The following is a 19,874-nucleotide window of genomic DNA, read 5'->3' as shown; positions in this document are numbered from 1 at the left end:
CTAAAAACAAAGACCCTCCATGAGAATTAGGATTTTCTTAATGATTCCAAATATCCTTTTTAATCCAGGTATACTTTTGAAACTCACACACTACTTTTGGTATTTCTGTTACCCTTTCTACTAGTATATTTATCATCCTGAAGTATCTCACTGTAAATAAGATAAACTCAGCACCCATCTTGTCATAAGTATACCAATAAAAGCAACCTGCATCTTTACTGTGTACTGCAATGTGCACTACTACCTCGTTTACAGAAATGCAGTATTATTTTCATTAGTGGCTCTGCTTTGCAGACTGTTTCTGCACAAAGACATAACTCTACCTTAACAAATGACTTGCATATACAAAGCTGTTCATATGCTACAATCTTTGCAGGAGCAGTGACTTTATTTCTCTGTTCATTAAGGAACATATTGTTTCCCCGTTTCATGCATTTTAAAACATCTCTCTAATGAGTTTACATACTAAGCATTAATATTTCTTCTAACATTTTTCCATTAGCTGTGTCAAACCGAATCTCTTCTCATTTGTCATGTTGCACTGAAGGTCTGATAATTAACCACTGTGTTGCTGCTGTTGCTCAATGATGAATGCAGTTGTGCAAGAACATGTGGTTCTGCCTTTGTGGCGATTCTTGTTCCATCTGACTGACTGAGAGCGATGAACATGTGTATAAGATGCTATATAAAGCACTATATTTGAAGTGTGTGTGTGCTACCATGCATTTCATATATACTATATATACAAATACACACTATGCATAATGCATAATTTAGCTTATGTTTTATATTGTATTTTTACAGAGTGCTATGCTAGCTCATGAAAAGGTGAAGGAGACTCAACAGCTTGTTGGTGCCCTGTTGCTTACTTAGATTTAGCACACAAAAGACTTGCCTGTGAAGAATCATAATTACTTTCCTAGCAGGGACTTCTCTTGTCAGGTTTAAATATTGCATAGTCTGAGCTAAACACCCTAACACAAAATATTTGCAGTCCCTGGCCTCTTAAACTTTTTCACATCATTTGCAGTTGTTTTTTTCTTCAGAGATAATAACATTAACACACCAGCACTCGCTACCTTGCAGCTTGCTGGCCACCTGGCCGTGCTTTGGGAATTTTTTGCTGTGGAAAGCAATAAATGCTGAACCAAAGGGAGTGCAGGAGTGGGTCACAGGGTGCAGGTTATTGAGTGACACCTGGCACTTTGCTTTAACCCTAACAGATGTGCTCTACTGTTCAGCAGAGAATGGGATAGTGCAGATGAAAGTGCTTTGAGAGGTTACAGAGAACAGATAAGGGGCCTTTTAATGTTACACTATTCACTTCAGGTTGATATTTTCTTGTCATCCTTATCCACCTGCAGTACACAGAGGAGCATCTTCTGCAGAAACAGGATGTTACATCCTGAACTTGACTTTGCAGAAAGAAGCTATATATTAATTTTTCACATCCTTTTCCCAGTTTCCTCTTCAATCTATGGTAAAACACACTGTGTTCTTCTCTGCATAGGAAGTTCACTTGTTTTCAGAAGGATTCACAAATGTTCAAATCAGAAGTTAGGTCTACTTTAGTAATTTATGTTACAAAAGGAGAAAAGATAATTTTTACTTTTTGATATTTATTACACAGCTTATTTTTTTAATGGCAATTTCTGACTTCCTTTTCCTCCCTTTAACTGAACTGCTTTCTAACTCCAATTAAGCACATAAGGGAATTGGAGTAACAGTGCAGTATTGTAAAATCAGTTACTGTACAAACACAAGTAATTTTCTGGCTTTTAACAAGTGGGTTGGTTCGCACGTGCTGATGGTGTTCTGAAACAACGGCCCCAACTGCAAGAAAACATGGTCTGTTCTGTCATTTTGATGGATCATCGTTGCATCAGTCCATTATGAATTCCGAATATGCATATTTTTATCTGCATAATGGTAAATAATGACACATAACTTGTAATTCATAGCCAGTTGGGCTAATCTGTTCTCCCATCCACCACCTCCATAACATTACAGAAGTCAACAAGGGTGAGAAAGGCATGCAGCTTGCCTGGAGGAGCAGTATGGATGCCATATACTGCCCTGTGCTGCTGTGGCTGTTGGTGGGTGCAAAGCTGGATGCCTCTCTGAAAGCTGAAGGAGGTCTCTCAAACAGGCACCTCTGCACTGTCCCAAGACTGGACTGACTTGGATGCAGCTGTACTTTCTGCTGAGGAGAGGAGGGAATCTGGGGGACGCTGCCTCTGAGTTTGAGTACACAGAGTTACCTTTGCCATCTCTCCAGCCAAGTGGGAGTTTTCCGAGCGGTGGGGATCTCTCTCAGTGTTGGGCTGTACCATGCAAAGCTGGACAACAGTGGGGAACAGCTGGGAATGCAGGACAGTCTGAGCTCTGCTTTGGATTTTGTCTTTCTTATATGTATCAGGAAGGCTAATTAAATAATTAACCACAGTGGGCTGAGACATGAGCCATGTGCTTACCTGAGATTCATTTGTGCAAATTAGAAAAAAATGAGTGAGGTTTCTTTTTTTTCAGGAAGAATTCTCAAATTTGTGCCTTTTTTTTTTTCCCCACAGATGGTAGCTGGATTCTGAAATTACTTTTCTTTAAAAAAAAACCCTCACAGTTCTTATTTATTAGCATGTTCTCCAGGAAAATCTCACTAACCTTCACAAATCAAATCTCTCTGCCACATGACCTCCATTATGGACCATACTCTTGCCTTCACTCATATCAGTTTAAATCACCAGCGACTCTGCTAGCTTCATGATGTTCCTTTTGATTTACACTTGTACAAACCAAAAAAAGTTTGCCTTTTCCAATAATTTATTTCCAGATCAAACCCAAGATTTTCTCTGATTTCCAGTAGAATGACCCATGTGAGAAAAATATCACCCTCTATCGATAAACTCCAATCTAAATTTCTCAATTTTTCCCTCATGTCCTGTCGATTAAAATATTTCTGTATGTTTACATTCTTCCTACAAAGGGTTTGTGACATTTTTGTTTAAAGGAAGTGACATTGGAATTAATTAAAATAAATTTTAAAAGCATTTTGCTTATTCATACTGGAAATGTGATGCTGTTGATTTGAAGGTTAGTGTTCCCAAGACATATGTGTATGTGAAAGATCAACACTGGAAGATATTTAATTAACACAATAAATATCACCTCAAATTGTTAGATGTATCTTTCTTTTGTGACCTGATATCCATTTCTCACATTGTAATATTTATTCTGCTAGGAAAAGAAACAATCATTAAAAATGTGGGTTTGTGAAGAAAAAAAATGTAAACAAGCAAGCAAGCAGGGTCTTAATCGAAAATAACCCTTTGAGCATCCTGTTATTTGGACTGAAGTCTTATGATCTCAGGCCTAGTGATGAGCTAGCCACTTCACAGAATTTAGGGGAGTTTTATTGGTATAAAACTGGCACAGGATAAAGGTCAGTCTATTTCATTTTAACAACTGAAGTGAGATTATTTACTACTCAATCTACAGGCTGAAAGTGCATTCTGCAGTGTTTATCCATTGGGAGAAACAGAAAGAAAGAGACAACCCTAGTTTCCCAAAAAAATACTCTGCAACTGGGGACTGCTTAGCAATTGCACTAATAAAACATTTAAAGAAACATCAGGGCTTCAGCTACTCAAAGCTTATTAGATAATTAGGCTGATTGTCACTTAGGACTCGATGCTGAGAGGTGCTGAGCAAAGTGCCAAGATCCTCAAGTGAACAGTCCATGAAAACTGCATCCTTCAATTTAAATGCAAGCTCTGGTCCAGAAGTGGGAAGACGCCAGACCAAGTCACAGGGAGATTGGGAAATCTCAGTCTAGAATATTTTTTTAAAATATTCCTTTTAAATATTTGTTGTTCACTGAGGCTATGAAAATTCCATTCATTTCTCCATGCTGTTGCCCATTTAATGAGGCAGAGAAGCATTTTATTATTCCCCTCTGTTGAATATACAAGCACCAAAACCCAGAGCTGAAGAGTGAAACAAACAGTAAATTATTTCAAATCCTCTTAATGCTCTGCTTTTTTGGCAGATAATGCCATCAGTCATTTTAGCTCAGCAGCCACAGATTCAAGAGAGATTTCTTTTTAAACTTTGGAAATGTTTATATTGAATGAACTAACAGAGAAAATTTTTACCTAATCAGGAAGAAAATAAAAGGAGAACTTTTCAAATATTACAGTGGCTATTAACGCATTTTTCTCATGTCTTTTTGCAATGAGTCTGAATATTACTTTACGAGGGTGACTTTCCCCCATTCAATCCAAATCCATGCAATGCAAAGTCCCATGAAACTCAATAAACTAAAATAACCTTTTCCTCCAAAGTCTTTCCCTGAAGTTCTTGAATAGTCGCCTGTGGTTGAACTGGAATGCATTTGGAAGGGTTTGAATTAAGTGCAGCTAGCCCAAAAGACAGTTTGGCTTCCTACAGAGGTGTAAAGGATAAAAAAGGGATTGTGGTGGATAGTGCATTGTTATTGTGAATTATGCAGTGAGCTGAAAGGACACTGGAATAGTCATCAAAGTTCCTAAGAGCTGCTCTCTTCCAGATGAGCTAATAGAGTGGCTCTGAGGTTCACTCAAATCAAAGTTAACAGTGCTGTAAAATCCATTTGCAGTATTTGACTTCTTTTTAAAGTTAGAGAAGTGATTCTGCTGACTCTATTGTAACAGCTCCATTTAACTCAACATTATCTGCATGAAGATGAATACAAAGTTTTACCTAAAGCACATATGACAAGCTGCAACCTTCACAGAGATTGATATATTTTCAGATATTCTAAGAAATCAGAAACCATAGAACAGAAATCTATGAAACCATTCATTGGGTTTTCAAATATCTTCCTTTAAATAACACTGAGAAGTAAGAAGTCATTGTCCAGCACCGTTTCATTAATCTGCTTACATGATAAGTGATTGCTGGTAAAAACAGCTAGTCCTGAGAAGAAAGACCTTGGAGGCCCTTTCCAGCCCTTCGTAATGGAAGGACGACACTGGAGTTATGAGAGGCTTACTGCTGTAAATGATCAGCACCTCATTCATTTGTTCTATAACTCGAATATGTACCATTTTATGTCCCTATAAATTTTTCAGATACAGTGCTAATATTAATTATTGATTGGATGTAGAAGTGTCGACTCCCATTGGGTACAATTAATAACGCCTGTCAAAGTGCAAGATAATAAACGTGTGTTCTTTGAAAGTGAGTTAGAATGCATCAGATCTTTTATTTTCCATTATCAAGAACTGATTTATAATCTTAAAAAAATGTTTTCATTATACTTTTTGAGGGGAAAAAGGAATTTTATACCTTAAGGCTGTATTATCGTCATTCATTTGAAAGACCACAGAGGTGCAACACTTAAGAGGGAAGTTTGCACATCTTGTGGCACCTCTGTAGATCCGTTGCACCTTTTCCCACAGATAAAGCCTCACCCCGAATGGTGCCATTTTCCACATCCCTAGAGGAGCCCATACCATCTGGCAGGCCTTGGCTGAGCTGGGGTTGTGAACAGTAGAGTAGGTGTGAGCAGAAACATGAACATGGGCTACAAAATGAGGAACCACATGAGTTACATCTTCCGTGACAGCTGGGGCTGTAAGAATATGGTGCACTGAAGCCAAAAGAGTCCAGTTAACTTGGCTGGGAGCAGGAGCTGACTGCAAGAGCACAGGAGTCTCAGCTATTTTATTGAGATTTACGTGTAACTCTGACCCATGAGCATGAATAACAAAAGTCTCATTGATTTCAATTAGAGGAGGCTTGGGTCTATTTACTGTAACTGAGTCGATTCTCAGAAAAATAATTAATTCCTTGTCATGTCTCACGTGTATTGATTTTTGTAATTAGAATGAAATTGGAGGCAAGGGTAGGGGGAAGGAAATGCACTTGATTTACGTTTAATTTGCTGCACAAGCTGTCAAGGACAAAGAAATTGAGATGCAATGACCATGCCCATCCTTGATGCGCTCCTCTGTGCTTAGGTAACGAGTGCCAGACGCACGCTGTAGTGGAGAATCTAAAATCACACACTGCTCTAACGTATAGAGTTCAGTACTGCCGTGTAAAGAGCTGTGTTTCTACAGCAGCCTGCACAGCGTGCAGAAGAGATGCCCAAAGGGAAGAAGATAAGGACAGGATAAGCTTAATGTGTATCAATGACTAAGAGGAGGAGACAAAGAATTAGAATGGGGGAGAAAAGAAATACAAGCTGTTGCTGATAATAAAGCTGCCAGTAGATAATGTAAGAGAAAAAAAGGAGTGAGAAAAAAGAAAATACATATAGCCTTGCTTGGTAATGATGCTGTTAGGAAAAAGATAGCAGTAGGAGAGCATTTGAACTTTGCTTCCACTATGCTTTCACTAAAATGGCAAGTTAGAAATTTTTTGACCTACAGTCAGTATTTGACTTCTTAATTAGGTGACAGTTTCCTTTTCCAAACATGTTTGTGAGAGTGGTTGGCCTGTTTCCATATACACAGACACAGATTTGATGATAATCCTCAATTTTTACTTTCTACAGAATCAGAGATTAGTCTGTCATAACCATATCCTCATTACTTACACAGATACAGTATGACATTTTGGGCCCATTAAAGCCAATACCTACTCTGATTTCAGCAGGACCAGAAGAAGCTGAAGAACTATTTCCAATCTTTTGCCTAACAGAATCAGCTCAGGAAGTAAAGTCTCCAACGCTTATACAAAAAAAAAAAAAAGCTTTTTGTCACACAATAGCCCTGCAAATGAAAGCTGCAAAACGGTCTCACATCCAAACATTAAAAAGAAATTATATATATGAGGGAGAGGCTGAGTTTAAGGGTGTAAATGGGTTCCGAGTTAAGTACTTTCATCTAAACACATGATATTTTAAACAAAAAGCAAGCCCTCTGCCTCCAGTACAGGGAACTAATTTGCACCCACTTTGTGCAGTTTCTAAAAGCTGTTGACTAAAATGTCAGCACTGCAAGGGAAATTTTCCTCTGGTGACCTACACACACCGCAACAAAGGAAGCCGCAAACTCATACTTTAAAAAAAAAAAAACACAACCAAAAAACCTCACTGGTGTGGCAGTCTGTTGGCAACACTTTGTGAAACTATGTTCTTCCTGGCTATGGCAGAGCTCTGTGCACAAAGTCATAACACAACAAACTGTGAGTCAGTAATAAATAACCAAATGACAGTGACTGATGGTGGCAAATCTGTCTCCAAAGGAATTATTGGTAAAAATACTAAAAATTCCTTCCCTCTTAATATATCAAACTCTTTGTTTAGGCGTTGAGTTGATACTGCCAGAAAACCCTTAAATTTTAGTGGGCGTTTGAATACTGAAGCATGAGAGACTAGCCTGTTAGAAAGGCTGCCCCTAAAAAGGTTGCTGTTTGCATAAAATACATTGATTCTTCTCAGCTGGGAAATAATTTGATCTATTTTATATCATACGCCCTGTCACTAAGGAAGCAAATATGGATATGAAATATGAACGTGAAGCAAAACATAAAAAGAGACTTAATAAAATGAGTAATTATGTTTTGCCTAAACCCTCTCATGCCAGCAAGAGGCACATACCATCATAAATTCAGCAAAGTCTGCCCATTTCAGTATGTGGGAAAGGAAAAAGGAACTGCAGCCAGGCCCTGTGAAGCACATTACTGCAGGGTTTTCTCAGGAGAAACTGAGAGCACCGACTGAGGAGCGCTGATTACTGCAGCGCTTTAACTGATGGCCAGAGGCAGGGGAAGACAAGGGATCTGGAGCTGCTCTGTGCCATGACCTAATACTTGGCATGTGGACAGCTGATGGAAGAATCTAACACTACTGGTCCAACACAATCTTTCAAAATGCAACCCAAGCCCTCAGTGAGAAATTTTCAGTGCTTTATGCTACTTCTCAGTAAATTGATAAATTTAAAAAAAAAACAAGAAAAAAGAAGAAAGGACACAGAAACAGAGAAGCAATCAAGTGCCCAAGTATTTGTGAAAAGCCAGTGTTAGAAGTACTAACAGATTATTCTTTGAAATTTAAAATTTCAGCATTTAAATTCCAGTCTTTTTAGTTCACATGCCTGAGAAGCTCATGATCCTACAGCACCAAATATAAAACATAATATTATGTATAGTCTTTACACCTAGATGCCCATGACATTGAAAAGTTCTAGCTTATTTATAAACATGATTTTAAAAAGATGAGTAGAAAATCAGAAATGCAAACATTTTTATTTTTCCAAACTATTGTAAACTACTAGCTATTCAGACCGTAGCCTGATTTATTCTCTGGATATTTCACAGAAATGACATGACAACACTGATTAGTTGACACCCAATGCTAGAGTTCAAGCTGTAATACAAACACGGAAACATTAGGACTGTGGACACAGACAAGAAATGGAAAGTGAAGCTTAGAACAGACATTTGGGTGAGTGCAGAAAAATGAAAGCAGACATGACACAATGGGCTGTGAAGAATCATACTTGGATATGAACTCTGCTCAAAACAAGTCTCCCTCTGTACAGAATTCTGATTATATAGTTACCTAGGGCTTCCTACAGGAAAATCACGTACAGGTGGAGGACTCTGAACCTCCTTTACTGAAGTCAATGGCAAAAGTACCACCAGCTTCACTAGGAGCAAGAGTCAGCCTGCAATCTTTAGGATGAAAAACTGTATTACAGAATATTACATGTAGATGCAGTGCACAAAATCAAATAGAGGCAATCCAGGAAGCAATGTAGAATATTAAGCACTAATATTATGAAAACACTCATTGTTTTCCACAAAAATACATTCTCATCAATCATCACAAATATCTGCAGCAAGCATGCTAAAAAGATATCTCTTTTTCTTTTCACTGAAAACTGTGTTTTGTGTTTGTACTGCGAAAGCAGACCCGAGTGAAGGGCACACTCTGCTGGCCAGCAGCACCAGTTACACTGAGAGCTTTGCAACAACAGGAGTCCTAAAAAATAAACCCCATTGTAAGACACCTGGACTTGAAGTGGTGCCCTGTAGTAGGCTGCTACTTGACTTTCTTTCATCCTGAATATTAGAGACAATGGCTAAGATGCTGTGAATGGACTTTCTCATGTTTAAACACCAGCCTACCTGCTGTAAGAACACTTTCTTTCCTGAAGGACATTTTTTAGCAGTATAACATTGTTCAAAAACGCTTTACCTTAGGCTTTTCATCCAGTATTTGCTGACGAATCTCTTTGTGTTTTTCTACAAGTTTCTCCTGTCTTTTACTCTGAGCATCTTCTAGCTGTAAGAAAAGAGCAGAGGATCTTTTTTCAGTGATTGCACATCCTCACTTTCCCACCTCTTCCCCAACAAGTATTTCATTCATCAAAATTAAAATGTCCTCCTCAAAACGATGAATAATTATATAATATAATATAAACTTACACACTATTATAATTATATAATTATAATTATATAATATAAACTTGCACACCATTGTCACAAGCATGCCTGAGCACAACTGCTCTCACAGTTGTATGTGGACAATATAGCTCAGATTTCACACATAGGATTTAGAATCAGCAGTGTCTTAAGGACTTACTGTAGACTTCTAATGCTATTAAAAGCATAATGCATTTTTTAAAATCATATTGTTTTGCTTTAGCTTTTACTGTATGAGCTGTGCGAGATGGACCCTGTTCCCAGAAGAAGATGATTTGCATCCTAGAGTCCTAAATGAACATGCTGATAAATTTTGGGCCTCATTTAATAAAGCGCTCAGACATGTGCGTGACTCCAACAGGAATTAAGCATGCTTCATTTGCTAACTCTTTAGGTTGCTTCCTGAATCAAGGCCTCTGTGAGCAAAAAAGGGCCAACTTTTGAACTGAACTCTCTCTGCACTGAAATTAAGAGAAAATTCAATGGTGGAATATGTTTCGTAGTGATTTCACACACCAAAACACTGCAGTGCATACTTTCAGCCCAGTATAAACCACCTATAGCTTCAGAAAAGCGAATGCCTGTAATGAAATTCTTTGACTTGTATTTACAGAGCTGATAAGAGTGTTTTTTGCATTTCAGTAACTCTACAAATGTAATTAAGGTTAAAATACACTCTGCGATTAAATGTTTATTGACTTCCAGAGTTCCTTCTGCAATCTTTGCATTCATGTGATAACGAACCAATTAAAAAAAATGGTACATTTTCCGTGAATAAACACAGGATATTCAAAGATGAAATCACAACTGTATTAAAATCTGCCCCTCTGAGCACCATTCCCCAAATGCAGACTAACAATTATTCAAGATCTGTTTGAAATTCCAGTTTTCCTTTAACTGGAATGCGAAGAGAAGTCTACACTGTGTCTGTTAAAAATTGGCACTTGCAGAATCTTTATACCGAAGCTTAGAATCTGCAGTTTAATATGACCTAAAAATATGAAAGCTGACATTTCACCCCTCAAAATGAGAAATAAACACATGGCCTGACATACCCGTTTTATGTACTGCACCACCTCCTGGATATACGATCGAATCATTTCAGTCTTCTCTCTGGGGAGAAGCAACCAACAAGTTATTGTAGTCAATAAGATCACACCAATATTTTTTAATCCCCCCCAACTCCTTACAAAATAAGTAAGGCTATGTTTTGGATGTACAGATCTGCCTACTTAACTTCTATCCACTTCCCGAATGTGCCTGTCATAACAGGCTGCATCTTTATTGTATGAAGGGCTCAGACCTCCCCACAAAAACCCCTGCTCTTTCACAACAGCCTTTTCCCATAGGGTACTGCCACGTCTTCAAAGTGATAATGGTGTTCCTTAAGGCCCAAATGTCAGACTAGGAGAGCACACTATCATCAGCAGATGCACACTGCCACGTTGTGGCACATTATATAGTCTCTGTCAGTGAGCACATACTGCTGGTGACATCTCAGAGACAATTGCAAAGTTCCCACAAAGAGAAGGGTGGACTCAACTTTGGTCCCCAGTTTTGCTACGTAAAACACATAAAGCTGAACTTGGAGTAAATACTTGAACTTTAAGTGACTCTGTGAGAGAGCTATTCGGTAACCACTGGTCAAAGGCTGCAGATAAGGTTCCCCCAAAGGGATAAATGCACATAAAGTAACAATTTGTGGGTATTTGAGTTGATCAGATTCAGGACAGTACTCTAAAACCTAATTGCCTAAGTCAAGAACAGTGAACTGCTGTTCAGGTGGCACTGAAATCTGGTGGTTTTAGGTAGTTACACAAGCCCTGGGTGCATGTAGGAATCAGAAAAAGTAAGAACAATTAACAGAATGTATTATTTTTGTGTAATATTCTTTCCCAGATTTGTGTAAAACAACAGCCAGGCCTGGATGACTCGAATGAGATTCACCACAAGGTCTTGCTACTCTTTGTCCTACTGTGAGAGTGAGGACAAACTGTGTCACTTGACAGCACAAAGCTGAATTTCCCATGCAATTCCCATCTCACCTTTCCCAAGGGCAGTTTGAAATGTCTGGCACAGGGAAGCCCTTGGGAAAAATGAAAAAAAAAATAAAAAGGAAAACAAAAAAAGAATTTCTACTTGTCTCTTTCTGAGCCTTTCTCACTAGTGTCTCATTAACCTCTCAGCAAATCATTTCCTATTGCAATTGACTTTTACGGCTATAACATTTTCGTAATGACTAACTAATTTTTTCTATTATGACTTCCATGTCCTCTCACCAGCTCTAACAATATTAAGTATTTCTCCTTTTTTTCATCATCTATTATTCTCATTTTGTTATCTTTTTTTCTAGGATGTTTATTAAAATTCTATTATATCGATTCTTAAATTATCTGATGCAGTTCCTTGTGTGAGTGTGACCTTCTTTCAGTGTTACCAAATACACAGATTCTATGTTGAGAGGCTCCAAAACCTGTATAAATCTTTTAACCTGTAGAAAACCAAACATAGTTGTGTCTTTGTTACTTGGTAAAACTCAGATATTCTGGATTTTTCTTTTTTTTTGTTCCCTCTGTATTTTTAACTGTCCTTAAATGTTACTAAAGTAAAGACTGGTACCAGGAATATGCCAGCAAACAGTGCAAGATTAAAATGCTCCATTTTCTTTATGAGCTGCTTGCCAAAACAAATGAAGGAGGACAAACAAACCTAGATACTGTGCCCTTGGGAAGAATATAATCAGCTCGCACAACTACAGTTTGTATTGTCTGGTGGTGCATAAATGATATTAATATTCCTGTCCCTGTTCACAGAAACTGCACCCTCAGAGCTCAGCCTTCCTCACTCTTGCACCCCAAGTAACTGCACGCTGCGTAACACTGTCACTGGAGGAGAATCAGTAGCACAGCATCCGAGGGGAATTTATCACAGAAGTAGAGCAAACTTTCCAGTGTGTTGCTGCTATTTCTTCTGGAGAGCAGCTTTAACAGAGTTAAGAAGAAAAGATAACTCAAAAAGAAAAAGATAAGTTAAGGTGAAATCAAACCCTGCAGGAACTGAAGCCACTAAGTCTATTTATACTCAGAGGAACAGTGTCTGGATTAACAGCATCTTGGTGAATCACTCCATCATACCACACATCAGCACCTCTGCAGCTGACCCAGACTCTCAGTGCTCGCAGAACAGGAGATTAGATTGGTCCCAGGAAATTAAATTAGTATCAGTGGAAGTAAGAAGGACTCCAGTGCTCTGGTGAGGTATTACAGTCTGACTAAAAGCTGCCTTCTATTTAGGGTTAAGACCTTTCTTTGACTCTCCAGTTGTGAGAAATCCTGTGTCTGCTCATAACACACAAGGATGCGGATCCAGGGATATACTTACTCTTCCATTTGATTTTTATCCTTGGACTTCGCTTCTGTGATCTTCTCCTGCCTCTTCTTGTCCATTTTTTTCTTCAATTCTTTCTTTTCTCTAAAGCATAAAAAATAAAGGCAAGTTCAAAATGCATCTAAACAAAACCCACACAGAGTAGTAATTGATTATAAGGGAAATAGCACCTTACTTTTCACACGTTTCTTTCAGTTTCTTTAGCTGGCTGTTCTGACATTCCTCTGCTACATCTGTCAACTTCTGAATAAGCTAAAAAAAATCCCAAGAAACAAAAACATGTATTTTTCAGCTAAACATCATACATGCATCATAAATTTCCTCAAAAGTCTGTAGCAGACATGAAAGTGTTACACCATTCCCTGACACCAATGTCCAAAAGCCAGTAAACATTCTTATCAGCGTAAATGCATCCTTAACTTGTGGAGTCCGGCCAGACTTGTGTACGTCCAGCTTACACAGAAACTACTACTTCTTTGTACATCAAGATGACATAGTCTCAGAAGACTAAATGTAAAATCAAAATATATTTTGCAGTTTGTACAAATTACAAACTGAATTCCTGTATGACTGAATATTCAAGGGTCTCTGGGTGCTGAAAACATTCCTCTTGCACTGAGCATTATTACATGGAACAGCTTGGATTCAGGGTGGTCAGGTAGATATTGAAAAATCATGCATGATGGCTAAGAAAGCTAAGTATAGATAAGCATAGCCTACATTTTGATCACAGAATCACGGATTCAAAAAATCTGAGTCGCTGTTTGAAATCTGCTGCGCAGCGCTGGGTCCAGTCTCTTTCGTGCTGCAACTGCTAACAAAAAGCATGCTTGTGGTGGTGATGCTGATGGGAGAGGACACATGGACAGGGCTTGCGTGCAAGTTCAATGAGTGGTGAATTAAAGTGGGAAATGGGAGCAATTTCGTTTGATCATCTCCTCTAGTTTAAGACTGATTCTGTAAAATAATCGTCTCAGAATGTTGAACCAGACAATGTATAATACTGCCTAGCTAGTCTGAGCCAGCTTTTCATTCCTTAGATAAAAGGAGAAAGATACCAACAATAGGCTCTCCTCTAAAAGAAAGGCATCAGAAAGAATCTCTCAGCTGCAAGGCAGATTTTAATCGGAATATTAATTCCTGCACAGCTCAGAGTGAAAACTGTCTGAAGGTTCTGTACTAAAAAATGGATTTATTCTGAGACTACGTAACTGGACAATGCTGAAAATGCAACTTTGCTTTGAAAAATGCCATTTCCCGTTTTGAAATGAGGAATGAGTCAGCTTACAATACAAGCCCAACTATGTGGGTCCAAAACGGTTTGTTTCTATAAAAATTAAAATTTCCGAGATGCAGCCAACAACTGTCTCTTGAATGTGGACTCTCCCTGTGGCACGGGTAACTCCGTCCATGCACCCACACTGGAGTAGCTCCTGCTGGGTAATGTCGAAGTGATTCACATACAACTGGTGAGAAACAGGGCACCACTTGGGAAACACAACTCTGTGCTATGATCCATGGGAATAAATTTGTGAAAAGGCCTTGCTGAGTGATATCCACACATATCACTCCTCTGACCTGCTCTTTTTGGATGGCAGGGCAGAGTAGACAAATCACTTCATCCAACAGTAATGAGGCAAAACATCATATAATAGAAAAAAAAATTGTGAAAGAAGATTGTCTGGAGTTGAGAAACAGTTTGCACTACCATAGCACCCTTTAAAAATATTCTTTTCTGCCTGAGAATGTCCATCGGCATCAGCTGCCATCTGCCCAAGCTCCTCTATTTCACCTCAGAGGGCCTATGATCCTGCTGTAGTTGTCAACCAAAGTCCAGCTGTAAAAACACAAGCTGGCTTGGACTGATGGACGCAAAATATTTCTTCACCGTATACAGATCATGTCCTGCATCCCCTTAAAGCATTCATCTGCAACAGGAACACTGCTTGGCACAACTCTGCCCTGGGGAATGTTTGAATCTATTTTCATTTATTTATTTTCATGGCGTTTTAGTTTATTTTCCAGCTAATCCTGCCTCCTTGAGTGTTGTACGTTTAAAAAAAGTGGCAGAACAAAATGGGAACATCGTCCAAAAGCTGCAGTAAACTTAAAGACTTATGTAACTAGAGGAAAGGACTCTCTGCATTAGCAGTAGTAATAATCCTGTTGCCTTTCTGCCTTCCATCCAAAGCCCTGGATATTGTTAGAAGTGTTAGTGACAAAGTGACACAACAACCCCTTGAAGTTGCAGCAGACCACAGGGAAATCAAGCTCTGAAATGGAGTCCAAGTAAGAGGAAGTCCCACTTAATTATAATGTCATGCTGCTTTCATTACTCACCCTGAGATCGCTAAAGAAAAGCAGATGGACATAAGAAACGTACCAGCTTGATGTGCTCTCGTTTCTGGTACTTTTCACTGTAATACTGCTCCTGTCGGAGATTTAGCAGCTGCTGTTGCTGCTTCTCCTTCAGCTCGACTAGCTTCTGGGTCATTTCAGAGTCGAGCGCAGCTAATTCTTGTTCAATAGTTGAAGAACTGTGGTCTGGGCTGCCCGTTTCAGATCTGCAAAGACACACACACCACCAAAGTCTAAGTCACTCGGCACATACAGTCTGCCCCATATTTAAATCTTGTTTTTAAGGCAGCTAGTTATATGTAGCCCACTAAGAAGTTTCTCAGCACCACATATAGGGCCAGAAGAGGATTTTAGCTCTAGTAAGTCCAATAATTTCATCTTTTATGAAAAAAATAGTGTTAACAGTTTATTAATGGGATGGCTATTGCTTTTAAACCTCATTTTACTAACCCATCATGGTGGTGTGAACCGTACTTAGTATAAATGAGCTATAAATGCAACTGCCAAGACCTCTCATAAACAGATGTCCATGGAACTTGTTTATCCACTTCCAGACATGTACCTTGAACTTCAAAGCTGCACAGTTCTCAGCACAAATGGTGAATGCTAAGTATTTTGAAACTGAGTCATCCTGGCATACACTTAGCAATAAATTTAAGAGCATAACTTTACATCTGCATTTATAAAATGCTTGAAATGGTAGGAACATCCCTTTATTTGATATTTTCTTCCCCCTTCAGGAAATGCCATGCATAGCACACACAGAAGAAAGTGCTCTATGGACTGCTGACTTTAGGAGGAAATTAACACCCCAGTGGGGACTAAATCTCAGAAAGGCAGCACATAGAAGCAAAGGAAAAATATAATGGTGAAGATAAAAAGCAACACTTAAGGAACAGCTTTGGGTTTTTTTTCTTTCTTAAGACAGAAGGAAGGATAGATGTAATTGTGAAAGGAAACATGATGACACTAAATTGCTCAAGGAAAAACTAAGCAGCAAAAGCAGTATCACTCTCAGGCCAGCACTAAACTAAACCCAAGAAAAACATTAAAAAAAGAAAAAAAGATTATGCCATGTCCCTGCTCTGCTGCTGTGTTTACTGCTGTACTCAGGTGTTAAATCAGTTGCCTGGGAAACCTCAGAACAGTGCATGAGATGGACAAAAACAGCAAAACCCTAAACAGAGAAGGCTGATGCTGTGAAAAAAATGAGTCTGCTACTCAGAAATTTGCAGAGAACTTGCTACACTGGCTGCCTCTCTTCTCTCTCCCAGGTCCAAGTTTGCAGCTGCTGTCAATTACAGTTACTTCAACTGAAATAATGTGAAGCTGCTTTCATCAGTCTGAGGATATGAACCAAGGTAGCCTCTTTTTATTTCTTTTATTTCTATTGTATGTGAATATTCAGCTAAGAGGTTAAGTGGTGTCAGTGTGATAGGTGAGGAGAATTTAAATACAGAGCCAGAAGACGGCATTAATGAATACTGAAGTCAGCATATTATGCCATTACACTATATATTTTAAACCTGACATTTCTCTTGTATTTTTGGGAAAAAGAAATAAAGACTGTTTCAAATGTTGGCTAAAATACTGAGACTGTCTTTTAATGGACATGATCATTAAAGAAACTTCAGAACACAACCAGCAAAACACTTGTGCATGTGTATAAATAAATACTTCAACCTTCCTATAGACTATGGCTTTACTGAATCTTGGCCTGATTTTAGACAAGGGCATGAAACGTGGATTGCTTCTGACCAGAGACAACACATTTGTATGGCTATCTGATACAGGCACTCCTGATGAAGTAGTGATTTATGCTTTGCAGTTATGGGCAAATAGCTTCAGTAATCATTTAAAATGATAAAAATTGCCTTTTTCCTTGGGATGTAGTATTCTATCAGAGGTCTGCTGCTTGAGATAATATGTACTTGCCAGTTTGATAATCCCTAAAAACATATTCCTACCTTTTTAAAATTCAACCTCAGATATTTTAACCTTCAGATTTCTCTGTATCCGCACATAAAACTTCACATCTCTGAAATCACTGTGACAGTTCCCCAAAACAGACTGCAGGGTTTTATTGCCTGATCTCATGAACAATTTATGGTCAGATCTTAACGAAATAAAAAAAAAACAAAACAAAATCCTTTTTACTCAAAGATAAATGAGTCATTTTATTTATTCAGTTTGTTTTTCTGCTTAAATTTGAATAGAATATGCTAGAGAAAAGAAAAATGACATTGTTTTGCCTGCCACTATCTGTGGCACACATCGATGGTGAAAAATACAGCGGATAAAACAACACTGTGTGTGCAGTTGGCAACCAGTCATTAAGGGAGTTTGTTAAACTCAAGTGTAGAACCTGGAAGCCTGAAAACTGGCAACAGCTAAGGCCAGCTGAACACAGGTATATATTATGAGTGTTAAGCTCTTATTAAGCCCAATGACATCTTGTCATCAGGCTGGCATAAATGAATAAGCTCCTTCCTAGGGACAAGTTATGGCCTGAATCCCAGTCACTTCCAATGAGAGGTACTATCAACAAGGTTAGCAGCCAGAGCATGCTTGCAGCCTTTCTCTGATGATCTCCTACCAAAAAAGTATCAAGTAATTCTTTTAATGTTCAGTCAATGTCTTCATATTTAAGAACTGCAGCTATACCAATTTTATGTGAAAGTTAAAGGACTTTTGTGCTTATCTAATTATTTAAAAAAATAAGTTAAAATGAGAATGCTGCACTAATGGTAGAAATAAAAATGTAGGAGAGTATCCTTACCTGCTTATCATTCTACTGTAACAGTATCAGACACTGATTGTACCTATGTGTGTATATGTTTTGCCAGGAGTTAAGAACTAATCTTTATTAACATATAGTTTCTTACCATATGAACAAGATAATAATTGTGAAAGATTAATGAATCATAACAGTCTGCATTTCAAACTGCTAATGATAAATACAACTCTCCTTTTTATTATTACCTAAACAAATAATATAAAAATTGTATCAGCACACGCAAAGAGATAGGGCAATGCAAGATTCAGAAAGAGACACAGCACCAAAGGGGTGTGCATGCAGATGCAAAGCCAAGCAATCATTAAGAGATCCCCAAGTGGTCTGGATCCATCATAATTCAAACAGTAGTCAGATGTTCATAACTTGCAGGTGTTTCTTTTACCTAATTATACATCTGATGCCTTCTATTCTAGCATGAGTATTTTCCAGGGCTCTAACTTGGAGACAATGCTCTTCATCCCCAAATTCAGAATATCCGTTTTACCCATAAATAGCATAAAGAGGAATACATTTTGTTCCTGTTTTGACACTTGGGTCTCTTCCACCACCAGAGAGCACACTGTGGTGGCCCAGAGTAAACCAATTGCTTAATATGGGCAGGATGATCCTGTGTGATGGCTGTAAAAACTCCGTGCTTGAAAAAGGAGCTACATTCTAAAGTGATATTATTAAGTGTGGGGCAGAAGTTTCCATGGAACTGACACTCCTTTTCCTAAAGGTGGTCAGCATGGTAGAAGATGGGGTGCTCTGATAAAACATGCTGCCATTGACCTGAGTATGAAAGTAAACCACTTTATCCAGATCAGTTTGAGTTCTTTCACGCTGCAGCCTGGGTCCTGAACTGACCCAGCATGCAGGCGATGCCCCCTCTCACAGTTGGTGATTAAACACTACCTAACCACTGGCTGCTGTTGCTACTACAGCTGAGCCACCTACCCATACCAGTGGTCCCCAAGATAAATATTGTGTGCCCTCATTTACAGGACAAGAGGTATAACATGGTGAACAACTTATCTGGCTTCTAGCAGAGGAGCAGCACATCATGGAGAGGGCTTTTTCTGATGATTTCCATATCAAAGGTCCTGACTACATTTTACCTAGGAATCTCGCTGCTTTTGACTTTCTTCTGTGCTCTAATGTCACCTCCTTATTAATTGTCTACTATAAAAGAAGACTTGAGTAAAGATCTCCAATACCAAGAACAGGAAAGCTACGTTCAACGTACCTTTTCTTACTATCTCTTTTTGCTGTTTTTTCTAAAACTGCTCTTCGTCGCAGGTAGTCATTTTGGATTTCATTATACTTTGCAGTGTGCTCTTTGATAAGGTCAGTGGTTTTCTTGTGGTGCCTCTTTACGAGGTCCTTCATTTCCTTGTAGTGCTTCTTCTGAAGCTTAACAAAAGCCTTCTGTTGTTTTAGCTCCTCAATAGTCTGTGCTTCCACTTCTACAATGATAACAACAAAAGCCACTTCAATTTTCTAATAATGTACGATTTCAATCAGAGAACCCAGGAATTGCCATTGCAGGAATGAAACAAAGCATCCTTGTCTACTGCTGGTAAGTGAAATGTGCTAGCTTAAACTGACTGAATAGACTTACCTGGAAATAAGCTAACCAGGTTGAAAATACTGTGGCAAATTTAATTGGTGTAAGAGTAGGAAGTGAGATGAAAATTTAGAACACCAAGATATGTAGCAAAATAAAAACCACGTACTTTCTTTCCTCAACTCCTTTCAGCTGCAAAAGACTCCCACATCAGCTCAACATATAAAACCATGATTTTACATAGATATGGCCACAGATCTTTTTTGTATCCATTGTACCAAATATTCAAGTCTCCTTTCTCTCTGGGTGGGCTACATAACATGCTGATGACTAAACCCCCTTTACGAGCAGCGCTTCAGCTGCCTGCTCTCC

At 38.6% G+C, this 19,874-nt stretch overlaps 1 protein-coding gene across 4 annotated transcripts in view; it reads right to left on the bottom strand.

Moving 5' to 3' along the window:
- The window catches only part of PLCB1 (phospholipase C beta 1), a 405,252-nt gene that overhangs the window by 53,882 nt on the left and 331,496 nt on the right, over positions 1-19,874 (bottom strand). For all 4 annotated transcript variants that reach the window (XM_068414808.1, XM_068414791.1, XM_068414782.1 and 1 more), the window contains 6 exons: positions 19,182-19,401; positions 15,185-15,365; positions 12,977-13,053; positions 12,796-12,885; positions 10,470-10,527; positions 9,188-9,274 (listed from right to left, as the gene is read on the bottom strand). In XM_068414808.1, coding sequence (XP_068270909.1) covers positions 9,188-9,274; positions 10,470-10,527; positions 12,796-12,885; positions 12,977-13,053; positions 15,185-15,365; positions 19,182-19,401 — 713 coding nt within the window. The remainder of the gene's footprint in view (positions 1-9,187; positions 9,275-10,469; positions 10,528-12,795; positions 12,886-12,976; positions 13,054-15,184; positions 15,366-19,181; positions 19,402-19,874) is intronic.

Source organism: Nyctibius grandis, chromosome 1 (assembly GCF_013368605.1).
Source record: "Nyctibius grandis isolate bNycGra1 chromosome 1, bNycGra1.pri, whole genome shotgun sequence".
Taxonomy (NCBI): Eukaryota; Metazoa; Chordata; class Aves; order Nyctibiiformes; family Nyctibiidae; genus Nyctibius; species Nyctibius grandis.
This window is presented reverse-complemented; position numbering and strand designations above follow the sequence as displayed.